At 38.6% G+C, this 24,176-nt stretch overlaps 2 protein-coding genes across 2 annotated transcripts; one reads left to right on the forward strand and one right to left on the reverse strand.

Annotated features, from left to right (window-relative positions):
- The first annotated feature begins 675 nt into the window (after nt 1-675).
- Nucleotides 676-6,248, forward strand: tarbp2 (TAR (HIV) RNA binding protein 2). The gene is made up of 7 exons (XM_042505907.2): nt 676-903; nt 1,946-2,260; nt 2,464-2,533; nt 2,676-2,793; nt 3,231-3,358; nt 3,632-3,827; nt 4,197-6,248. The coding sequence occupies exons 1-7, from the start codon at nt 851-853 to the stop codon at nt 4,352-4,354; spliced, it is 1,038 nt and encodes a 345-aa protein (XP_042361841.1). The 5' UTR covers nt 676-850; the 3' UTR covers nt 4,355-6,248.
- tespa1 (thymocyte expressed, positive selection associated 1) lies at nt 5,325-24,176 on the reverse strand. Its single transcript, XM_042505891.2, has 13 exons — nt 23,879-24,176; nt 22,291-22,478; nt 20,723-20,765; nt 19,763-19,803; nt 18,623-18,676; nt 17,565-17,604; nt 17,009-17,056; nt 16,702-16,797; nt 15,755-15,963; nt 14,504-15,627; nt 13,718-13,787; nt 12,783-12,933; nt 5,325-6,746 (listed from the first exon to the last, which is right to left on the reverse strand). The coding sequence occupies exons 2-12, from the start codon at nt 22,433-22,435 to the stop codon at nt 12,842-12,844; spliced, it is 1,962 nt and encodes a 653-aa protein (XP_042361825.1). The 5' UTR covers nt 22,436-22,478; nt 23,879-24,176; the 3' UTR covers nt 5,325-6,746; nt 12,783-12,841.

Below are 24,176 nucleotides of genomic sequence, written 5' to 3' on the forward strand. Positions count from 1 at the left end.
TCTGTAGTTTCAGGAAGAGTTTTAAAAAAAACAAGCTATATCCCATCGACCCCCTACCGACTTCCATATGATACATCCATGTCCTCTCCTGTTAAATAAAGAACAGTAAAGCTAGCTTGCTAGCTACCGTTAGCTAGCTGCAAAACGAAACTTTGTTTGTTTTGTTTTTGTTTTTGCTTATTTAGTTTTTTCCTGTTAATGTCTCAGCTCCTGTGCTGACAATAATAATTTTGAAGAATGTATCTTTTCCCAATAACAAGTTTCCTGTTGGTAGTCTTTACGTAAAATAACGCTGATGTCATGGTAACTTTAACGGAAAGGTACCGCAGCCAGTTAATGTTAGCTAGGTATGTGCAATATACATTGACTTAGTTCTACTTTTTGCTCAATTGTAAACGGACAGCTTTTACTCTTGACGACATATTTGTATTATATTCTGTCACAACAAACTACAGCTTCCAGTCTGCTGAGTGTGAACGACTTTTCACCTGTTTCTGTTGTAAAGTACCTGTAGCATGGACCTGTACCCCTATGGATGTACTGTAGTGAAATCGCCCCGTCCATGAAACACTCGGCACTACTCGGTGTTTTCCGGTGTCCAAGCCGAACAACCGAAGCGCCCACGGACCAATCACAATTCAAGTTTCGCGGGATTCTATCCTACGTCATCTCTGTGCTGCAAACAGTACCCCGCTGCAGTCTGTCGGAGCGGAGGGGGTTTCATCTGCTCTTCATAAGTCCTTGCCTCTTCATCTGTCTGAGAAAATACCGTCTAATGAAAACAAGTGTCTGTTCTGGTGGGGGGATTAACCATCCGATACCGATCAGCTCTGTCTGCGTGAAATAGGGAATGAACGACGAGACAGGATCGGACAGCTGGAAGAGAAACTCCGGGTGCTCCAGGTGTGAAGCTGCGCAGAAGCTAAGCTAACATAGCATAGCGGCTAACCAGGGGCCATTCAGATATATAGATCCATTTGATTCATCGATTTTAATAGCGTCTGCCTACACAAAGCTGCTGGTTTTAACTCAAACACCCCAACATTTTGTTGACATAAACTGAGCTAGCTTCAAAGTAAGCTGCCAGATGTATGACTGAAAGAGATCCACATGGCAATATGAGTTTATGCCATTGATTCACCTCCCATATAGACATGCATGATACATTTATATCATTAATTAATCACAATTGATAACTGATAGTGATTCTATCGAGAGACAATGCTATTTATTGCATACAACCCGGGTTACATCAACAATAACTTTATTTATATGGCACTGTTAAACACTGCAATTACTGTAAACAGTCCCCTATCATGAAGAAGCACAACCTGTAAGCTATTGATTATATGAGCCTAGCTTTAACTTGAAAAAAAAATATGCTAGTAAAGTACAGTAGTGCACATTTTGTGTGTGTTTTTTTAAAGTAGAAATATCCCAAGAGCATGAATTGGCACCTCGATAGTTACTTTCATCTAAAATTAGTCCTTATGATTCATAGTCATGCAGATGTGACTATTTATTTTTTTGCAGAAATTTTAAAGTTGACTGCCAAAATTTCCTTTGCCACAATATAAAGGAGATAAGGAGAATTTTAGTTTATGGTTACTTGTACATTAAGTTTTGAACACAAGTAAGCTGGGCATTGTTTCTGGATAGACTGCAATGTTAATGCATTTTGGGAAGGAACTGTGTTACAATGAGTGGTGACTTGGATGTCTCGAATCTTTTGTACTCTGGTTGAAGGAATCTTTAATTAGGCTAGCCTCAGGTTAGTGCACTAAGGATAGCATTCGATAGAAAGAATGAAAAAAAGTTTTTAGCTTGAGAACACATTTCTGAATTGTGTTTCATGAAAGGTATAAATGACACCATTTTCTAGAGCCCTCTGTGAAAGGCAATCAGTAGTTGCTTCTTTCTCATGCTGAATCTTTCTTTTATTTAGTATTGAGCAAATGCTGGCTGTGAATCCCGGAAAGACGCCCATCAGTCTGCTGCAGGAGTATGGAACGCGGATAGGCAAAACCCCAGTGTATGACCTGCTGAAGGCCGAGGGACAGGCCCACCAGCCCAACTTCACGTTCCGCGTCTCCGTTGGAGAGATCAGCTGCACCGGCCAAGGGCCAAGCAAGAAGGCAGCCAAGCACAAAGCAGCCGAGGCTGCTCTGAAGATGCTCAAGGGAGGTCTCGGAGGTCCCGCCGGAGTTGGTGTTGGAGTAGACGGGTTTATTGGGGTTGATGTGTCTACTGATGGAGACAGGTCAGCTCATTATTTTGTTTTTTCATTTATTTAAAGCTAAATTGATTCATAGACAGCCACATTGTGGCGCCAACATCAACTGATGTTAGGCAATATAACATCTCAGTGTGCTCTGTACTAAGCACAGAACAAATGTGATATAGAGGTCTTAGTGTGGTTTCATTACTTCCTCTTCTGCTTGTTTTATCTCATCTTCTGTGCAGCTCCCAGTCAGAGATGAAGACCTCAGGCAGTTCTCAGCAGTCTGAATGTAACCCTGTAGGAGCTCTGCAGGTGAATAAACAAACTCCTAAAGTTTCAAGTTTTATTTTGCTGTTGGACTGTTTTGTCAGTCCTTTGCACTGTGAACAATATCTGCATAGCTCATAGTTGCATGCTGTTTATTTTTGTAAGTATTTGTGCACATCTCTGCCAGGAATTGGTGGTACAGAAAGGATGGCGTTTGCCAGAGTACACAGTCACCCAGGAGTCTGGTCCAGCACATCGCAAAGAGTTCACCATGACCTGCAGAGTCGAGAGATTTGTGGAAATTGGTAAAATGCACAATATTTCTTGTTGGATATTGTTTTGTGTGTATTGACAGATTTTGTCTCATAGATCAAATCCATGTTTTGACGATATTTAGATTTTTGTTAACATACTACACGTACCATGAAGTTGTCCGCCAGTGATAAAAACATTTAAGCCCCAATGCAACTAATGATAGAAAACAGCTCATTGAAATTGAGGAAAATCAAACATTCTGCCTTTTACACGTCTGCTGAGTAATTTCTCACCTTCACTGACTTATATTCACAACACACTATTAACAGGTCTCAGGCACAGTGTAGAGATACAAGATATAGTTTAGGCTAGCTAAATTAGAGGGCGCTTGTGCTTATCATAGTCTCACTCATGAATATCAGTAACCCAGTCTCATTATCTGTCAGAGGTCTTGTGCAAAATTACTCAATCTCCTGTTCCTCTCTAGGAAGTGGGACATCCAAGAAACTAGCAAAGAGAAACGCAGCAGCTAAGATGTTATCACGTATACACGACGTCCCAGTCGACCTCAGGACCAGCAACGATGCTGACGCCGAAGAAGACACATTCAACATGGTGAGAAACGGACAGAAATAAACTTTCTGTGCGCACCAGTTCACAAAGCTCATGACTGCCCTTCGTGCTATATTATTTGGCACATTGCGGGAAAGGATGCACACCACTGCATCACATGCAAATATTGTATTTGCATTGCATAGAGCTTCATGAAATCATATCCGGAATAACATAAGCTATGCATGCCATCACCCCTTTTCTTACTGATTAATCTTGCTGACAGATAATATTGTTTATTGATTGATAATAACATCTTCTTACCTGCACACACAGCACATGGGGAGCAGAGCTGAGACGGGCAAAAGTAAAGGCTTCAGCTGCACGTGGGACTCTCTACGTAACTCCGCTGGAGAGAAGATCCTCCAGCTCCGCAGCCACCCTCTGGGCATGCCCACTGACTCCAACTTCTGCTCTTTGCTGAGTGACCTGTCTGTGGAGCAGCGCTTTGATGTCAGTTACCTGGATCTAGGTGATTAAATGACAATTACATTCACTTCTGCTGAGCACCACAGTGTAACTACAGTGGCCTTAAGAGGAGCTGAAAGATTGAAAGGAAATATGTCAATTGACATGACTGACTACATTTCAGCATGCATAAACCGCTGCATTAAGCACATGTTAAATTGATCATGGCAGAGTATTTTACATAATTCAAAATGTGTCTGTAGGGGGCGTCGGGTGGCTCAGTAGATAAAGCAGGCACCACATAAATGAAGGCAATGTCCTTGCCGCAGCAGCCACGGGTTCGATTCCAGGTCTTCCCCTCTCTCTCCCCCTTTCATGCTATCAATCTGTTTCTGTAGGGGTACTGAAACATTTTTGTTCTTTCTCATTTCAGAGGAGCGCAGTCTGAGCGGCCTGTGCCAGTGTCTAGTGGAGCTGTCCACACAGCCAATCACAGTGTGCCACGGCTTTGCTCCGAGCATCGACGCCGCTCGAGCCAATGCAGCCCACAATGCACTTCAGTACCTCAAAATCATGGCCGGGGGGAAGTGATGCCATCCTCCTCCTCATAGACTCGAACTCGCCACAACAAAATGCCAGGATCAATTTTCTCTTTGGACAACGGAGGCACTTTTGTGATGAGTTCAAATAACGTGAATTACCTCAAATTTGGAAATGGAGACTCTTTCTGTCCCCAAATTAATCCCGGAGCCTTTTATTATTTTTGTCACATCGATCTCTTATTTTGCCAATTAAGATTTTGTTGCCCAAAAACTCCTTTATCACCCTCATGGACATTTTTTAAAATCCATTTTTTTTTAGAAAATTCCATTTGCTCAGCACCCATATGCAGCACTGTATATCCTTAAAATCTACAGTTTAAAATGTTGTATCTCAAATAGTGTATGGTGCTCTTCTTGCAGCGAGTTCCCAAATAATTGCAGACAAATTGTGATGCAACAAAAAGCCAAAGGGGTTTGTTGAAATTGGGCTATGGAAGTGCCAGATATTGGTGCTTCATTGAATCCCCATCGCATGGATGGACGGAAGAAAAGATTACCAGCCATGTGCCGAAAGGTGGAGAGAAAAGGACTCTGCTGAAAAGATATCAGATGATAATTATTTTAAAGACTTCCCTGTTTTCAGATGAGCTTGTATAAGAATGTTTTTGTTGTTTATTAATTTGAACCCTAAAAACTCAAACTGTTTGTTTCTTTAATGCTGTTATGTTGAATTGTGGACATTTTCCCCTTATTTTAAAACTGAGTTTATGATTACTGTCAGTTGAAATTCACCTTGTTGGATTTGTTTACCATTATGAACTAAAATAAGGTTCATTTTGGAAATTGAACTTTTTCAATAATGTTACTCTATGGCATCTCAAAGTAAAAATGGTGACAGAGATCAGACTGAAATTATCATATGATGAATTATCCTTGTAATTTGTGCAGTTTAGCGCCTTTATAGACTTCGTTACAAGGCACATGTTGATGGCTTTCAGAGCATTAAGCAAGAAATGAACTCATACCATGTGTATTTTTATTGTAATTTAAAAAATATTATCCAACATTACTATAGAATTTAAATCCGACTCATTGGTCTGATAACTCCTTAAAGTGCAAACAACACTGTGAAGTGTAATTATCACAGCATTAAAATGTACAAGACTTCCTTTAGCACAGTCTTTGCATTAGGAGCAAATCCCATTTCAGTGTAAGACAAATATCAGTTAATGATAAGGGTTAAAGAGGAAACAGTACTCTGAGTATTCTTAAAAACCACTATTTTCATGTCTTTCAACTTTCAATATCATAGACCAGAAAAACGAACCCACCACATATTCTTATTTGGAGTTTCTATGTATTGTTTATGCTTATTTTCCCCAGTATTCGTTCATTTAAAATTTGATCCCCTGTGAATTATTTTGCTAATCAATGTGACTATGATTTCTGTAATGATGTTTAAAAATGGATGATTTTCCAGATTATATTCTCCAACTACTTGCTGTGTCTTGGTGTAAGGATTCATTACCTCCCACCTTACTGCATTTACATAAAAACTGCCTTGCGCTCAGCTGCAGTAAGTGAACAGTTTGCACAACTTAAAAAGACAATTCCCTTTGCACAATGCAGGCTGACCAAGTTTCTGTTGTGTTTGATGTTAACCTCATTCTCTGAAAAAGCAGATCTGCATCTTGTTTTCTGCTCGTTTAAATAGGGAACTTCTAAACACCATTAACATCAGTGTCAGCATCAGTACATTTGAGAGGGACCTTTTTGTTGTGGTAGTCAAAAAAGTTCCCCAGTGTTAGAGAAAACACAATGTGAGCTCTGTGTGAAATTGACTTTGTTTCCAATAAAACATTTTTGTACATTTTACTGCCATATGTTGTAATAACTTGAACATGCTTGGATTACCATTTAAATAAAATATGGTCCACACAGTATTTATTAAGGTCTTTGAACCTCATCAGTTTTCCTGTTAAATCACTTATTTACAATCTTCTGTATTACGTATGAGCACTGGGGAGACACCTAATGCTTTGCATAGCAGGAACTTTTTTTATTGGGGGAAAAAAGCTTCCAAAGTTTCTGAAAGTTTCACATGTGACCAAATCTCTTGCAATACCATGATATCTTAAAGGAGCTATTCACCACTAAATCAAAAATACATGTTTTAACTCTTGCTTTTTATCAGTCTAGATTTTTGGGAATTTGATTTCTGGAAAGAGACATTGCTGTTGAGTTTTTCAAAAGCAAACATCTCTACAGCTGATATGTCCAGCACTCTGCAACCAACACCAAAACAAGCTAGATTGATAAACAGCACTACAGGTAAGAGGTTAAAACATGTCATTTTGATTTTGGGGTGAACTGTCCTTTCAATCTTAAAGGCCTGTTTGACTAGAGGACTCTTGCTTGGTCACTAAATTCTTTTGTGTAGTAAAAACTCTGGGCAGGTGGGGGCGTGGTTATGGCGCGGAACTAAGCACACGTTGTTTTTGTAGGCTCCTGGCGATATTTCTGAAAAATCCTGTAAATTCTCCTTAAACTACACAACAAAGGATAATTCATATCTGCGTTGATTCTGGTACACCCGTGACATTATGCCACCGAAGAAAGCTAAAAATAAAACTTCTTTTCGTGGAGGAAGGCGGCGCCAAGATGCTAACTACCAAGCTAACACACCAGGTGATGCTAGCTCTGTCGTCAAGAAGAGGAAAGGAGATGGCGCTGATACGACTACGTACGCAACATGGACCTCGGGCAGGTACTCGACATCATAAGAAGTGATTTCTCCTCAAAGATCAACGAGGTCCTGGTAGCAATTCAAGATGTTAAGAAAGAAGTGCAGGACTTCTCCACCGCGGCAAACGAAGCAGAAGTGCGCATTAGCAATGTGGAGGACACAGTGCTCAGAGAAAGTTAAGTCTGATATATAGGTAAGCAAGTGACACTTCGCAAACAAACTTTGACCGAGCTCGAGAACCGCTCACGCCGATCCAACCTTCGGATAGTCAACTTGCCAGAGAAGATGGAGGAAGCGATACGTGGGCTTTCCTGGAGAAATGCTCAGCGCTGGGACCAGCGACATTCCAGACCACCGCTTTCGTTGAAAGAGCACACAGATTGCCCGGCCGCACGCAACCTGACCGATCAACAAGACCGAGAGTCCTCATCGTGAAGTTTTTAAACTTCCAAGATAAAGTCCGAGTGATGCGAGCAGCCAGGGCCAAGGGCAAGGTGTTTTGCAGCGGCCAAGAGATCATGTTTTTCCCGGATCTTTCCACGGAGCTCCACCGGCTAGGAAAGGATTCGACCAGGTGAAACAACAGCTGATGTCAATGAACATTCGATACGGAATAATCTACCCAGCGAAACTACGAGTGACATCTGACGGACAAACACGTGAGTTTGAATCCCCAGCTGAGGCTGAAAAATTCATCCAGGGTTTACAGACCACAAAGACTCACGTAATAACTAAAATGATCTGCTGTATCATTTATCTGCCTGTAACAGATTGATAATAAGACCTTTAGGGCCAGCAACATACATATAAAACATTTTTCTCTTTTTTCCTCCTTCTTTTTCTATTTTGTTATTTTCTCTCTGTAATTCCTTCACTCTCTCTAATCTGGTGGCTCTTTCATTTATTTAGTTTTTATAGAAACCACCATGCCATCTTTTTAAGTGGACGTTTAACTTGTCCATTAGAGGGTCTATTTAGCATACCTACAGATAGCTTTCCTAAAAGAAAGCCAGGATACAAATGTCAATGGTGTATATTTTACCTGTTTTTTGTTTGTCTGTTTTTTCTTTAAAAAACCCTGTTAGTGTAGTTTACACTTTTTTTGCCAGGAGACACAACAGTCTCACTAGTTCTGTTATAATGACAGCGTGGGTTAGTCTTGCTGCTCCCTTGTTCACATTGGATCAGTGTGCACTTAACTGTACCCCAAGGTCAGGGGAGGGTGGGATGAGGAAAAGGGATGTCCTGTTCAGGTTGACAGCCCAGGGGTTCTGTTTTTGGCAGTTTTTGAGTTGTTGTTTTTTTTTTGTTTTTATTGTTGCTGTTATTGTTGTTTGTTTTCTTTCTCTTTTCTCTACCTTTCAGTTGGCTTTCTGCTTGTGCACTCCGATACTACACATATTGAACAAGTTCACCTACAACTAAAGAATGATAATTTGCTGGACAAGCTTGTTTATTATTAGGACTTGATGACCGCAACTAAAGATATTAAATTCACTTCTTGGAACGTTAGAGGGATGGTAAAATTACCTAAATTAAAACAAGTAATTACCAGGCTCAAACAGCTCAAATCCTCAATAGTGTTTATTCAGGAAACCCATTTACTCAATGAGGACTTGATAAAAATACGAAGGAGATGGCCAGGAAAGTGCTTTAACTTCCTGTTTCCCTCTCATTCGAGAGGAGTTATGGTATTAATTCATAATACAGAATTGCCTTTTCAAGTAAACAACTTCATTCATGATAATGCTGGTAGATTTCTGGTGGTCCAAGGAACTCTCTTGAGAGAAAATATTAATTTGTTAACATTTATATTTATTAACGATGATAACCCATCATTTTGAAAATTTATTTCTATGGCCAGCTTGCCTGTAAAATTATATTGGCTGAGTGACTTAAATTGCGCCTTAGACCCGAAGCTTGATGGATTCGTCTGGGAATGGATACTTCCCACTCTCAGACAAGGAAAAAATTCAACAATATATGAAAGATTTGAACCTATGTGACCCCTGGAGGATGCAAAATCCCAACAAAGGAATTCTCATGCTACTCTGCAGTATTTAAACTCACTCCAGAATAGACTACTTCTTAATTTCTGCATCTCTCCTACCCAATATAACTAATAGTTTATATGATAGCATTGTTTTGTCAGATCATGCTCCAACCTCATTATGTTACAAAATTAATCAAGCGAACAGGCATTCAACTACTTGGCGATTACACCCAAAGTGGTTACAGGATCCAGACTTTTTAAAATTTATAGGAGAGCACATTGACCTCTATTTCTCATTAAATACTGGACCAAACATCTGCAGCCATTAGATGGGGACGCCTTTTAAAGCGTATATTAGAGGGCAAATGATAAGCTTCACCAGCTCTAAAGTTAATAAATTCAAACAGACAATGAGTGAACTAAATGATAAAATTAAAGAATTAGAAGGGGAAATTATCATAGATGATTCGCCACAAAAGAAACAGGAACTGATGATCCTTAAAGCAAAATATGAGGAGCTTTCTTGGCTAAAAGCTGAAGAGGGTCTAATAAGACTGAAACAATCCTTTTATGACCAGGGCGAGAAACCCGGTAAATTACTGGCTTGGCAGATAAAAAAGATTGAATCTGAGAGAGCGATTAACTCAATTAGGAATGATCAAGGAGAATTATCAACAGATCCTACCGAAATTAATAACACATTTGTATCATACTATAAAACCCTCTACAGTTCGGACTACCCACCAAATTTGGTTAACCAAAACAGTTTCTTAGATGGATTGATCATACCCCGCATCTCTGAAGATTCAAAAATTGAACTAGACAGGGAACTTAATTTGAATGACATCTCCAGTGCCATTGCAGAAATGAGAGGAGGTAAGGTTTCAGGTCCAGATGGACTTCCAATAGATATATATAAATTATTTAAAACAAAATTGATAGCCCCACTATTGGAGGTTTATTTGGAATCCTTTAAAGCAGGTTGTCTCCCCACGTCATTACGAAGTGCACTAATCACTCTCATTCTAAAACCTGGCAAAACACCATCTGAACGGGGATCTTACAGACCCATATCATTGTTAAATTCTGATGCTAAGATAATAGCTAAGGCTCTCGCTATGAGATTAGAAAAGGTTTTGCCTGCCATAATACATATAGACCAAAATGGATTTGTGCAAAATCAGGGGGGTTCCATAATGCAAGGAGAGTTCTTAATATAATTCATGAATGTGAAGAATCCCCAGACTCCATAATACTTCGATTGCCTTGAAAAAGAGGCGTTCGATCGTGTCGTAATGGCCTTATCTCCTCGGGGTATGGCGATTTGGATTTGGTGATAGCTTTTGTAAATGGATTGAAATCTTACTTGTTGATTCTTCTGCAATGGTGTCTACTAATAATCTCATCTCCCAACCTTTTGAACTATTTCGCGGCACTAGACAGGGATCACCAATTTCACCTCTTCTTTTTGTAATAGCCATGGAACCATTAGCTATAGCCATTAGATCACACTCCTCAATTCATGGTATTATGACTGGAAGCATAGAACATAATACAGCAATGTACGCTGATGATACTATTGTGTTTCTGTCACATCTTACAAAATCGATTCCTTCTCTATTAGAGCTTTTTGGTGAATTTGGTTCCTTCTCTGGATTCAAAGTGAACAGAGAAAAATCATCTATCATGTTCTTGAATGCTAAGGAGAGGAAGAACCCCCTGTAAGCGCACCCATTTGTGAATGCCACTGAAGGATTCAAATACTTGGGCATCAAATTACCCCAAAAATAAACAATATTAGCTCAGCCAACTATGATCCCTTGTTAAGCGGAGGTGTCAGAGGAAATTACTAGGTGGATAACACTGCCTTTTTCTATCCTAGGAAGGATAAACATTATAAAGATGACTTTACTACCAAAATTTCTATATAAGTTCCAGTCTATTCCACTGGCCTCCTCCCTCATTCTTTCTGAGGACCAGAAGGCTTTTCTCTAATTTCATATGGAATAATAGAAAGCCAAGACTTAGACTATCACTATTATATTTGCCTTACGATAGGGAGGGCTGCAACTACCAAACCTAGAATGGTACTTTACTGGGCTGCAACTTAGGGCCACAATGTTTTTGGTTTCTGAAGATGTTCACTTGCCCTGGCTAGAGGTTGAAAAGCTTAGCTCAAAAGGATTAGCACTGGATAACTATCTATTTTCCGCTTCCTTTAAAACTTTAAATAAGAGCACCACTAATCCTTTCATCAAAAACACTATTGTTGTTTGGAATGCAGTTCAGAAACTGTTAGGTGACTCTCCAGGGCTATCCTGTTTTTCCCCATTTGGGGTAATGATCGCTTTGCTCCAGCAAAAAATGATATGGAGTTTTAAAGCATAGTTGAATAAAGGTATAGTGAAACTTCAAGATGTATACAAAGGATTATACTCTAATGTCATTTAATGACTTAAAAGGTAAAATATGATATTCCGCAAAAACATTTTTTTAAGTATTTACAACTTAGAAGTTTTATTCTGGCAAACTTAAACAATTCAGTTCAACAACCTCCACTTTCCATTCTAGAAACCCATGTTACAAAAAACTGTTTTGGCAAAAAAGACTGATTTCTAGGTTCTATAATATGATAGTGGAAAATCATAAAGAAAACTCTGACAGTAAGAGACAGGAGTGGATCTGAGACTTACAAAAAGATATAACAAGCAGTGAATGGACTAAAATATGTTTAAAAAATACACACTCAAACTATCAACACTCGATTAAGAATGATACAATTTAACTGGATAATGCGTACATACATCTCTCCTGTACAGTTAAATAAATTTGACCTAACATACCCTGATTTATGTTATAAGTGTAACAAACATCAAGGTACTCTATATCACTATTTGTGGAATTGTGAAGAGATTCAAAAATTCTGGAACTCCGTTTTAAAGTATATCTCTCAAATTACGACATCCCTGTATCTCTATGTCCTAAGCTATGCATTTTGGGCATCTATCCAGATAACTGTGTTCTATCTTGTAAAGAAAGAAAAATGGTTGACCTATGTTTGCTACAGGCCAAAGCGTTGTATTGCACTATACTGGAAAAAATGTTGGTTGCCCTCTTTTACTCACTGGCTAAACAACTTAACTTCAGCCCTTGCTCTTGAGAAACTGACCTATATTATCAGAAAGAAGGCTTGAATTTTATGAAATTTGGAAATGTTTTGGAACTTTTGAGAGCTGGAACATGGAGGAGACAGTGGAAGAATAGGACAATGGAATAATACCTCATTGGTTCTCAGGAGTGCATGATGTCACAGACATTTGAAAAGGTGTTTTTCTTTTGTTTTGTTTTGTTTTTCCTTTCCTTTATTATTATTAAATGTGGAACATTATGCCTGTCTACATAAATGTATCTTTAATATTTCCTTGGTGCATCTACATCAGACAGTACCCTGATTAATATTTATGTGGTCTGCTTAGTTTTTTTTTTTTTTTTGTTTTGTTTTGTTTGTTTGTTTGTTTTTTTTTGTTTTTGTTTTTTTTTCTTCATTTTGCCTCTTCTGAACTAATTGATTGTTTGTTTGTACAATGTGAAAATTTATTTTTTATTTAATTTATTTAATAAATTTATTTATTTATTTATTTACTGCCATTTGATTGGGTGTTATGGTTGTGGATGTTGTTGAGTGTTGCTGTATTGCAAAAACAATAAATATATGTTCAAAAAAAAAAAAAAAAAAAAAAAAACTCTGGGCAAGAAAACGCTACAATTTAATGTTTACATAGAGTTATGGTTTTCTGTCATCTGCTATGTATGTGTGATGAGTGACTGACTTCTTCATCCGCGTAGCCACTGCTGTCTGACTGCACACTGTCACCCCGCACCACCTCACCTGCACAAGGACACAAACACAGTCAAGCAACAACTCCACGCACAGTAGACCACTTCAGAAATACAGCTGCAGTCTGGCCTGAATACACACACAAAGACACACGCAGTATGTTCTTGGTGACTAACACATCTGCATGGTGACGTGTTTATGCACGGTCACACATACAAGCTTTTCTATATAAACCTGTATAAACTATTCACTGGTGATGTCTGACCCCATTATGAGACCTTACCTACAGTGAGCCCAAATTTAAATATTTGAGTTTTACCAGAAATTTTGTGCACACCCAAATCTGTTGGTCCATTTTGACAAACACACTTGTGTAAACTGGTACAGTGTAAACTGGAAACAGCCTTTCCTTTACACCTCACAGCCATCTGTGAAAGCTGTTTTTTTCTTGTGAATGGGGTAAACATCTGCCAATATGTACATAAGAAACATTAACTGAAAATACGACAGGTTATGTTCCTGTAAGGTAAAACTGCCAAACAGTATGACAGTGTCATACATGCACTACCATTGCTGCCCTCTATTCATTCATTTATTTCTTACTTTTTACTTTTGATGTAAGTTTTTTAATGTCTTTTTATTCGTATTGAGAGAGGCCAAACAGAGTTTCATTGTACATTTGTATAATGAGAATAAAAATTCAACATAATAAAGATTCATCATCATCATCATCATCATCATCAAATTGTACCAAAGCAGCAGCTGTAACTACGACTACTGACCTGTGTTCATGTTTAAAAAAAAGGCCACTCACACAAAGAAAATGTAATTATACCTTTGTATTGAAGATTTCTGGACAACGGGGAGGTTGTTGTTCCAAAATCTTCCTCTCCTGCACTATGCACCTACAGAGACAACAGAATGCAGTATATATTATTATTATATTGATTTATTTTATTGACGCCACCCCAAAGAGCCATGCACGATGTGCCAGAACCAAACACCATGCACTGAGAATGATAGTTTAAACTGGACAATATTCACATAAAATCTCCTGCTTTTTTTGCTTAATCTTTTCATGATGTAAAAGGGCTCTTTTGTTAGACTTTGTTATTAATATCATAATATTTATGGGGGCAGCTGTGGCTCAGGGGGTTACAGCGGGTCATCTTTTCATCAAAGGCTGGCAGTTTGATCCCCAGCTCCTCAACTCTGCATATCAAAGTATCTTTGGGCAAGAACCTGAAAACCAAATTGTGTGTGTGTGGATGTTTACCTAATGAGCAGGGGGCCCCGTGTATGATAGTCTCAGCCAATAGTGTATGAATGGGCAGTGTTAAAGTGGTCAGAAAATTAGAAACAAGCTAGTCTATTTTCCATTTATCATGAACATGGATTAATTATTCGTGATTATCAAGTATGTAATTACCATGCTATGTAGAGTCAACTTAGAAAATGTTTGTTCTACGGTCGCAAAATCAGTCTAATCCTTGCTTATGTGATCTATTATTTACAAATGGAGCTGCATAAGTAAAATGCTACATATAATTTATCTGGACAAATTTGTAACTTTTCATGTTAATGCAGCAATTGATAGTTAAAAAAACTGTATTTACTGTACCTCCTCCAGCTCAAAGGAGTTAACCTGTTGCAGGTTATTGGAGTCATGGCTCTGATGCGTCAGTGGATTCAGGTACCGGCTTTTCCCCCCGTTTAATGACTCCTCACAGGTCTGGATGGCTGTGACAGTTGAAGTATGACAGGAGGAGCCGTCATCCCCATCCCAGCCGGTCACAGTGATGCAGCACTGGGTGTAGCTACGACTGGGGGACAGGACAGGAAGTGATCTGGATGCTTCCAGCTGTGTAGCATCAGGCTCAAAGACAGCAGTTTGTATATCAGGGTCATGTGATCCAGCAGGACTGGATCTATGTATGCTTTCTGCCTCAGAGGAGAGAGAAGGTAAAGTGTTTTGTGTTTTTGGGCTATGAGTGTGTAGACAGCAGAAAGGCGCCTGGTGCACACTCTCCACTATCTGCGGGCAGATTAGATCATACGTAACCTTGGTAACTGGTTTCAGATCAGCAGTCCTTGTGTCACTTTGCATTAAAAGAAACTCATGATGAGTTTCTATCACAGTTTCTCCTGATAATGATGATGCTAGCGATGTTCTTACACAGTGAGTACTGTTGTCAACGTCTCCGTGTTTGACACCGTTTTCATCAGCGTTATCAGTTTGTTTGCTGCCCTGCATCTCCTCATGACAGATCTTATCTCCACTTTGGAGAATTTCTGTGCCAGCCACTGTCTGCTGCGTTTGCTCTTCTTTCTCATTCTTACACAGTTCATCACCATCTGCAAGCAGCCCAAGATCCACAGCTGAACTATTCCCATCACAATCCCCCAAATCCAGTTTCTTGGTCTTGACTTTCTCCAGGACGACATCTACAAACTCAGGGAGGCTCGGCCTTTTACTGGGCGAGGGCTGTGGAGAGGTGGAGTCTGAGCCACGAGGAGAGCCTGTGTAGAGACACATCTTGGAGACGGTGTCCTTCAGCCTCTCCACTGGGGAGCGAGGCTCGCTGCGGATGCTGCTCCTGAAGCGTTCCATCCTCTCCACGGGAGATGAGGAAAAGGTAAACTCTGGCGTGGCAAGTTTCTGTAGAGGAGTGCGGGACACATGAGAGTAGAGGGAGTAGAATGCGTTGGCCATAGCTGTGAGCACTTGAACTTGTCTGAAACGACCTGCAGAATGAATAAAATGTGAATTAAGACAAGTAATATAGATCTAATTCGCTACATCCCAGATTTATTTCCCCCTTATTACACATCGAACAATGTTATCCACGGAAGAAAGATAACGTGGTCTTACTAGCAAGAGAGAGGCTGGGGTCTTCCTCTCGTATCCGCCGTAGCTGTGAGTCCAGGAAGAGGCGGAAGTTGATGCCCTGACTCATGGAGGGGAAGGTGAAGAAGCGGGGAGGGATGCGGACTGTGACCTGGGGCTCATCGCAGCCAAAACCCAGCTCATACAGCGTCTCCTCAGCATCCTCCGAACACATCTGCAGGACCTCGGATATACTGATATGTATGTGAAAAAAAGGGGAAATAAAATGAGTTTTTTTTTTTCATGTTAAAGGAATATTTCACCCAAAAAAGACCATTTTTATACCAGTCATGCCATGTTACCTTGATTTCATGAGTGAATATGATTTATTGTTTGATTGAGGACCATGTTTAACAATGGCAAAACATCCATTTACAAACTCTCACACGACTTGTGCTGTACAATCCAAGTGTCATTTATCCAGTTGTATCCTCATTGCTTCCCAAACACATGCCTTCGGCCAAAACTTAATATTTGTTATTAACTTAATGACTCAATTTGCTGCCATTTTGTGTGGAGCTAATGCAAGAAAAGCAATGTTTCTTCCTGAATTCAAGATGACTGATATACAAATGGACATTTTTTGGGGTGAAGTTTTCCTTTAAAGGATTTTCCGTAACGCTCTTTGTAGCAATTTTGTGTTTTTTGGTTTAATAAATACAACTGAGGCATGTGTAATGAGATTAGTTACAAATTCCTTCACAAAATAATGGAACAACCAATAAATACAAATTAAAACAATAAATAAAAAATTGGGGGAAAATAGGATTAAATACTCTCAAATAGCATTAATATATAAAGGCCTTTTTTTCAGGTAAAAACAGACCAGAAAAATAGGCTTTGGGAGGAAGGCCAATCTGAAAAGCTGCAAATTGTTAATCAGCTTTTTCAGGAGCGTTATCTTCCTTTGGAAAGCATCATAAAGCTTTTACCTTGATCTACTATTACAGGTGGAGGAGGAGAGGCAGCTGGAGGCCATGCTGTGGCCCAAGCTCATTGTCGGCAGGCATAGTCCCTGACGAGGGGTACTGTGGACAAGACGTGACGAGTTATTCTGACTTACATATTAATGTAGAAGATACATACAGTAATCTTTAGTATTGGTCTTCGGAATAAAGCAAAACATATAGTTCAGTTATTATAGCTCATTCTTTTATATTACATCAAACTTTTCTCATTTGTACAATTTTTCATTTCTGATCAGTTCATTTTAAGCAAAGAATGAAGTTGTCCACTGACCTGGTGAGTCTGCTGCGACCTTGTTGGGAGAGAGGATGGTGTGCGAGGCTTCATGGTCAGTGAGGAATAGAAGAAAAATAACAACAGAACATTTCATGATTTAGTAAATTCAAGAAAACCTCACTTATTCAAATATTCTTCCAAAACTAAAAAAGCCTTGAGCTAGCTTAGTGATAAATTAGTTCTAACTTATTAACACCTCTGAATCATTTCAATAGAAACAGCCTCAGTATGCACAGGTGTAACCATGAGCTAAGAATACCAGTGAAAAGACTGGGCTGGATTCAGGTGTGATGGGGAGTCAAATTAAATATATTTTTTGGCTGGAAGTGCAGCTCAATATGCCTCGGACTAAAACTCAACAAAGACATTTAATGTCTCTCCTAAGGAATCTGTGTTCTTCTGTGAAGACAGGAAATTGAGTTGAAAATACAGTCAGTATAATGCTTAAAGCTACATGATTTCATTTTAACTAATATTATAAGTTTAACAGCACCGCATTCCTCATTTCTTGTTTCATTGTTACTGCAACTGTAACAGATCAGTTGTGACTCACCCGGCTCCAGATGAAATCTCTCCACCATTGAACAAAGAAGCTGGAAAAGAAAAGGATTTCAGAATGAAAGAGGAATATATGATATGTTGATAACATTAGCACCACGCAGGCTTTTCTTTGACTAAGAAAACCTATATGAAAACAAATGCTGCACAAATATTCTCTTATTTCATCTACACTGTGTTCATACTCAGAGATAGTAAAACAACAGTGTTGATGCTGAAAACCTGTGTAGGGTTACTTTTTTTTTCACACAGAAAATTAATGAGGAATCAATAAGGGAATCAAAGAACTGGACCAATAAACAGAAGCAATAATGGCATTGATCTCAATAAAATCGTATAAATTTCTATCCCTAATCTGTTTGTTAATGTCGAAACATTTTGATTACACTTTAAGTCAAACACTCGTTATCATTAGGCAGAATGTGGACAGATGCTGTCATACAGCTGCTGGAGTAATGAATAAGTTATACTGTACCAGGATGTCACTTAAGGATGAATTTGTATTGATGTTACAAATGGTATCATGTTACAGATATTTTATTTACCAAAAGACATATCTTACACTTAAATGTTGAAATTGTTGTCATTATGCAGTTCTTTCACTCTGCTGTTACATCTAAAGACATTAGTCTTACCACTTGAATTGTAAACTATGTTTGATGTTTTGACCTAAAACAACTGTAATTTCTTCTTTTTATCCAATTTAAATACTGTATGTGTCAGTGTGGTTACATTTCATATAGAAACAAGCAATCTTTTATGCATGATTAACTGTTGAGAAGGAAGTTTTTTCCCCGTCACTTCCCCTTCTCAGAAAATATCCTCCTCCTTGGCAGAGGGACAGTCATACTGCGTAACACTGGACATTTCTCTGACTTGTTACAACTAACATGCAGAAGTGGGTCAGTCTTTGTCATCTGGCTGTGTCAGCACTATTACACACAGAACAAAGCTTCAGCATAGAATTAAAAACATATTCGTGTACACGTCAATTTCCTATTTCCTGCTCTGTTAGTCTCCATTGTGTGTGTGTGTGTGTGTGTGTGCACTTACCATCAGCACCGAGACTCAGCTCATCATCGAAGTTGCTGCCTCTCAGCACAGACTCTGAAGAAAATACATGCAGTCCATAAATTAAGTCATTTCACATGAAGTTGCATGTTTATCTTAATTTTGTGAAATGATTAACCAAAGAACGGACAAATTCCTGTTTTTAAATCTTACTGGTATGTGTCATTAGTGTGCAGTAATGGAAAGAAAGTAAATTTGCTGAAGTACTTGCATTTCCATTTAATGTTACTTTTTACTTCTACTCCACAACAATTCCAAGGGAATTATTGTACTTGTCACTCCACTTTATTAATTGGAAAGCTTTAGTTTCTTTTCTTCATTTTTTATTTCTAAGGGACAATGCACAGTGAGCAACATCAATGTAAATGAGCCAAAAGGCTATTTTTTGTCCTGCGGCTTGCTGTGCGATTGGCCATATAGAGCAACAAACATAACATGTACGTTTACAGTACAAGTCAAACTACTCAACAGTATAGAAAACAAAAAAATTAGCTCCACCTATATTCGCTACAACGGTCCTCCTAATATTCCGAAATATAACGTTCAATAGTATAACACTGACATTCTTTATATAGTACTTTACGTCTGATACTTTAAGTACACTTTGCTGATAAAACTTTATACTTTTTCAACATGTTATTGGAGCATGTTCCAGGACAACACCATCAACGTCACTGAGGACGTCAGTGAACTCACAGGGTCTACAGTTGATGTAATTCATAAAAACACACCTGTACCCAAAACTCCTGTTAAATCATACCACAACCAGTAACCATCAAATAACCAGGAGTTATACGACTTCATGTGACCACTATAGGCTCAACTGATCAATTAATTGATTTTCTACTTAGGTGATGTTTTTTTAATGCAGAACTTTTATTTTTTACTGTAATAGATATAATATTTATATATTGCAGCAATTCTACTTTTCCCGAAGTAAGGGACCTGGATCTTTGTCCCCCCACTGCTGGTGTGCATGGAGACAGAGTTTGACACAACAGAAAACTGTTAACACATTTGAGCTGATTTGCATTTACAACTTGCAACTGTAAATACATCAAGCGAGTCACAGGTTTAGTAAATGGCTTATTGCTATTCATGACTGTTGCAGCTCATACTCACCAAAACTCAGCTGACCAGTCTTCTGTGAGCTGGACTCCGACCTGTAAGATATATACCGATATTTAATGTACACACACACAGTGTCATTTGCATGCTTCTTTTACCAAATAAGTCATTGTGTTTGCATAGATGGCAGATAGCAGCCTAGCTCCAGCGCACGCTTGTGCTAATCAGCTCTCAGCAGGCTGCTGATGACGTTTGTCAACTTCCTTCTGTAGAAATGCTCACATGCTGAGCAGCATTAAGGTCAACACCTCCAAACTGGTGTGGTCATTTTCATGTCGAGTTCTCAGAATGTATTACCAGTTACGCCACTCCTTTCTACTGTTAGGACCCATTTAGATGCAAACTGTATGGAGTACATCACTGACAGTGCAACTTCCTCCTTAGTGACTGATATAAGAGACATTAAATAATTGCTCTGTGTGCTGACCTCTTTCCTTCAATCAGTTTCATAGCAGGAAGAAGGAATTGTTATTTCCTTCTTGTTATGTAATAATCTTATTCAAAACCACAGGGACATTTTGAAAAAGTCAAAGGGCTCAAAGTTTTGTGCTTTAGTTGGTGAAACAGCCTCAAGACAGATGACCTGCTGGAGTGTTTGTAACCAAAAAATGTTGTCTGCATCATGTCGTGGCAGAGAAAAACATCTGATGTGTCATTCAGCACTGGCAGATCTCCGTTCAGAACACTCTAACATTATGGTTTTAAAGAGCTAAAATAGGTTCTTTATTTTCCAATTGAGCTCTAGAAATACATCATCTAAGGCTATTGTGGTGAAAACAATGCCGTGGCGACCGCACCACGCCGTCTTCCTGGAACACCTGACCTCAGAGAGTTTCCACTTTCAACTTCACTGTTTGTCAGAGCAGTTTCCAACGACTGACACCTTGTCCTTCAGAGCCTGCACTCAAAAAATGTCATCTTTCAAAAAAGAAGTAGTATAGTGAGCTGACTCACCCACAACTCAGGAGCCAGTTCTCAATCGTTCCTGTGAAGCATCCTGTGGAAATCACACATGCACAACCCTTCACTTTATGAGTACTCCTCGTTGATTAACAACTCTTTTACTCTACTTCACTGTTTTTAACAAATATGCATATTGTAGATATTAACTTTGGACATATTCTGTTATTAAAAAAAGTGGAACCTCTGATTACACTGAAGTTATTCTGTTGATTTGCTATTTCAAATAGAAGTCGTCCAAGTTTTTATATGAATCCCTTTTCGGTTCAGGCCATTTTCTTTGTATTTTATGTAACCGTAATAACAGAAATTATGCTGACTGCAAACTTAGAACACAAAATCTCCCACTGCTTTCCCTGTGACAAATGCATATTCATCGAAACTGCACAGGATAACCCAGTCAAGTAATTGGATTATTTTTATTCCAAGAGGTGGGACCAAGTCATTATTTTGCCACAAGTCAATCACAAGTCCTAAATGAGTCATAATGTACTCTTCACCAAATGTAGTGCCATTTCAAAGGTCCAGTGTGCAGGATTTAGGAGCATCTGTTGGCAGAAATTACATTTAACATTCATAACTATGTTGTCATTAGTTTATAACCACTTGAATATGAGAATTGTTGTGTTTTCGTTACGTTAGAATGAGCTGATAGAAAACGGTTCCAAACACTGGCTCTAGATGTGGCCATACATGTTTTCGGATTAGCCACTGTGGTTCTTCTATGCACTTGAAACATTGGTGAGGTTTCAGATGTGCGGCCTTCAACACTTGAATCCACTAAAGTATACATACTGGATCTTTAACAACAAAGTAATAATATATTACACTTACAAAAAATATGAATGCTTTTAAAAACAAAATTAGTTAGTTAAAACAAGTATGAATGAACTTTATCACAGGGAGAAAAATTATTGCTGACATTGCACTTTTATAACATATAGCACCATTAATCAGTAAAAATGGAAAAATGTCTTCAACTTTCTCTTCCCAAAGTTGCAAGACGTTTTCTGTTAGAATATAATTTCTTTAAAGTTATACTGTATTTTGTTGCATGTTTTGTGTGTAAATGAAACAAAAAGAGAATAAACAAAATAGAGACTGATTGATTCTTGAAACGTTTTTAAACAATGTACTTCTTAATCTTTCAGCTTGTGTGAAGGTATTAAGTATTTTCAAGTCAGAAGGCTCAAGCCCAAGTTATGCCATTAAAGTTAAGTTGCAAGTCTTTTTTGTTTTTGTCAAGTTGAGTCTAAAGTCATAACATTTGTTACTTGAGTCTGACCCCAGTCCAAGTCATGTGATTCGGGTCCACACCGCTGCTTATTTCATTGTGATCCTCTTTCCAGAAAGACGACGATAGCAATACTGGTCAGAGATTACTACAGTACCCTGTACCATCACATACATACAGAGCAGGACAAAAGAAAATAAACATAGATATCGCTTCATCTTTAGGTCTATTTATGCAAAACATCAAACTTGCACAGGCTGTGGGCATCTGCAAACTCACTTCAACTACTGGACAGATCCCTTTTACGCTCGCCTAAGTTTGGACTCACCTTCAGGAAAGACATCATCATCTGCGATAGAAGCAGAGGGGAGGCTGCACAGCGGTCCCTCCAGGTCCTGCTCCTCCAGAGTGGGCCATTGCCGGCTGCTGTTGATCCAGGCTCGCCGCCTCACCGTGGACGACGGGCTCTCCATCGCCTCAGTTCACAGACAGTCGGGGGACATGGTGGAAATGAAGCTACAGAGACATAGATACAGGACAATATGTTTTAGATTTTCCACTGATGTTTGGTTTAAAAGGCTCAGACTGATCATTTTTCACACTGAAGTCCAGAATATTCAGTTTTGTGCCAGTTTTCTTTATCAGTAAAGCAACACGATACTTCCTCACAGGATGTATTTCTTCGTATTCTTTGGCATGTTGCCTTTGAAACAGTAGACTGTGTGACACTGAAACTCTCAACAAAATAAAAACATTATTTCACATTAGAAGCCATCATCACTACTGTAGAGGAATTACTCCATTTCTACTTTGAAATGAATAATCATCCTTCTAAAAACACTACTAAGCAGTTAGTGAATCACAAACACCTTTTCAAACAAATTTATTTCTGTCTGGGCTCCAACTAACAATTATGATTTATTTTTGCTGAGTTGTAGTTTGATCTTGGTTAATCAGTTTGCTTATTGATGTATGAAATGTCAAAAAATGTTGAAAAATGTTGAACAGTGTTTCCCTAAGCCCAAAATGACTTCTTGTCCATAATCTAAAAATATTCGGTTTACTGTCGCAGAGGAGTAAAGAAAACAGAAAATATTCACATTAAGAGGCTGGAATCAGAGAATTTTGACTTTTTTTTCCTGAAAAAATGATTCAAACTGAATAATCGATTACCATGTGATTTAATAATTGACAGCTCATATAATAATCGTTGCAACTTGGATTACTGTGGATGACACCAGAAAAGTGAAACAAGAGCTACTATCCGCCAAATATAATTCTAATCATAATATAATCCAAACTATATCAGATAATATAAAAATTAGGGTAAAATTGAATATTATTTCTTCAGGACACAAACAACAAATATCTGTATGTTCTATAAGTGCATGAAAACCCAAGTGCCATAAAATGTCTGAGTTTGTGTAAATAAAGTTTATATAAAAGAAGATATGTAGGTACAGTAAATTATGTAAGGAACATAACGTAAAGGAAGGCCAATATAGAAACACAGGGAGACACATCACCCCTTCAAATCCATTTAAAGTTAAACGTGCTGAGGATTATTGTAATATAACTTTGTTTAAAATTGAGCCTGTGTGAATGTCACACCAGCCACCAGGTTAGTCCAGAAAAATCTGATTATGCAAATAAAAAAACATGCATTAAATACAGAATATAATATTTTACAATGGTTTTGACTTTAAAGGTAATACTGATTTTTGAAAATATGGAAGTGTCACAGTTTGTGGTAGGCTATTTTGATTAATGCCACCCAAAAAGAGGGTCTTCTCCACAACCAGCGTTGAAAATGTGTCTTTAATAAATAAATTATTTAATAAATAGTTAAATTAATCAGTCTTACTTAAAGTTTAAAATTAGCGCACAAAGTTTTAAGAGCAGAGAGGCAGCTTTACCTTGTTGGACGCAGGTTTCAGTTCTGTCGGTGGCGCTCTTTCTCGCGCTTCCTGTTGTCGCAGCAGTTTGAGGAGATATCTGTCACTGATCTGCAGCCTTCAGCAAACTCGCAAAAATGCATCCAGCCCGCTCTGCTTTTCACTCATCACCAACGATGACGAGGATGTGGTAGTTTCTCCTGCTCTGGGTCAGCTGGGCTGCATGATCCTCGCAGGGGATGGAGCCTGAGCAGACTGGAGGAAGTGACTTTGCATCTCGTCTCAAATGCAACAGTTGAATCAGCGTGGGGCGCAGCTG

Source organism: Plectropomus leopardus, chromosome 2 (assembly GCF_026936395.1).
Source record: "Plectropomus leopardus strain MGB_pleo_1.0 chromosome 2, ASM2693639v1, whole genome shotgun sequence".
In the NCBI taxonomy this organism is placed as follows: Eukaryota; Metazoa; Chordata; class Actinopteri; order Perciformes; family Serranidae; genus Plectropomus; species Plectropomus leopardus.

Coding starts and splice junctions, on each gene's coding strand:
- tarbp2 (XM_042505907.2), top strand. CDS start 851: ATGAACGACGAGACAGGATCGGACAGCTGGAAGAGAAACTCCGGGTGC. Junction 2,261..2,463: donor GTGTCTACTGATGGAGACAG/GTCAGCTCATTA, acceptor TCTTCTGTGCAG/CTCCCAGTCAGAGATGAAGA. Junction 3,828..4,196: donor TGTCAGTTACCTGGATCTAG/GTGATTAAATGA, acceptor TTCTCATTTCAG/AGGAGCGCAGTCTGAGCGGC.
- tespa1 (XM_042505891.2), bottom strand. CDS start 22,435: ATGGAGAGCCCGTCGTCCACGGTGAGGCGGCGAGCCTGGATCAACAGC. Junction 16,798..17,008: donor GGTCGCAGCAGACTCACCAG/GTCAGTGGACAA, acceptor TCTTGTCCACAG/TACCCCTCGTCAGGGACTAT. Junction 12,934..13,717: donor CAGAAATCTTCAATACAAAG/GTATAATTACAT, acceptor GTCCTTGTGCAG/GTGAGGTGGTGCGGGGTGAC.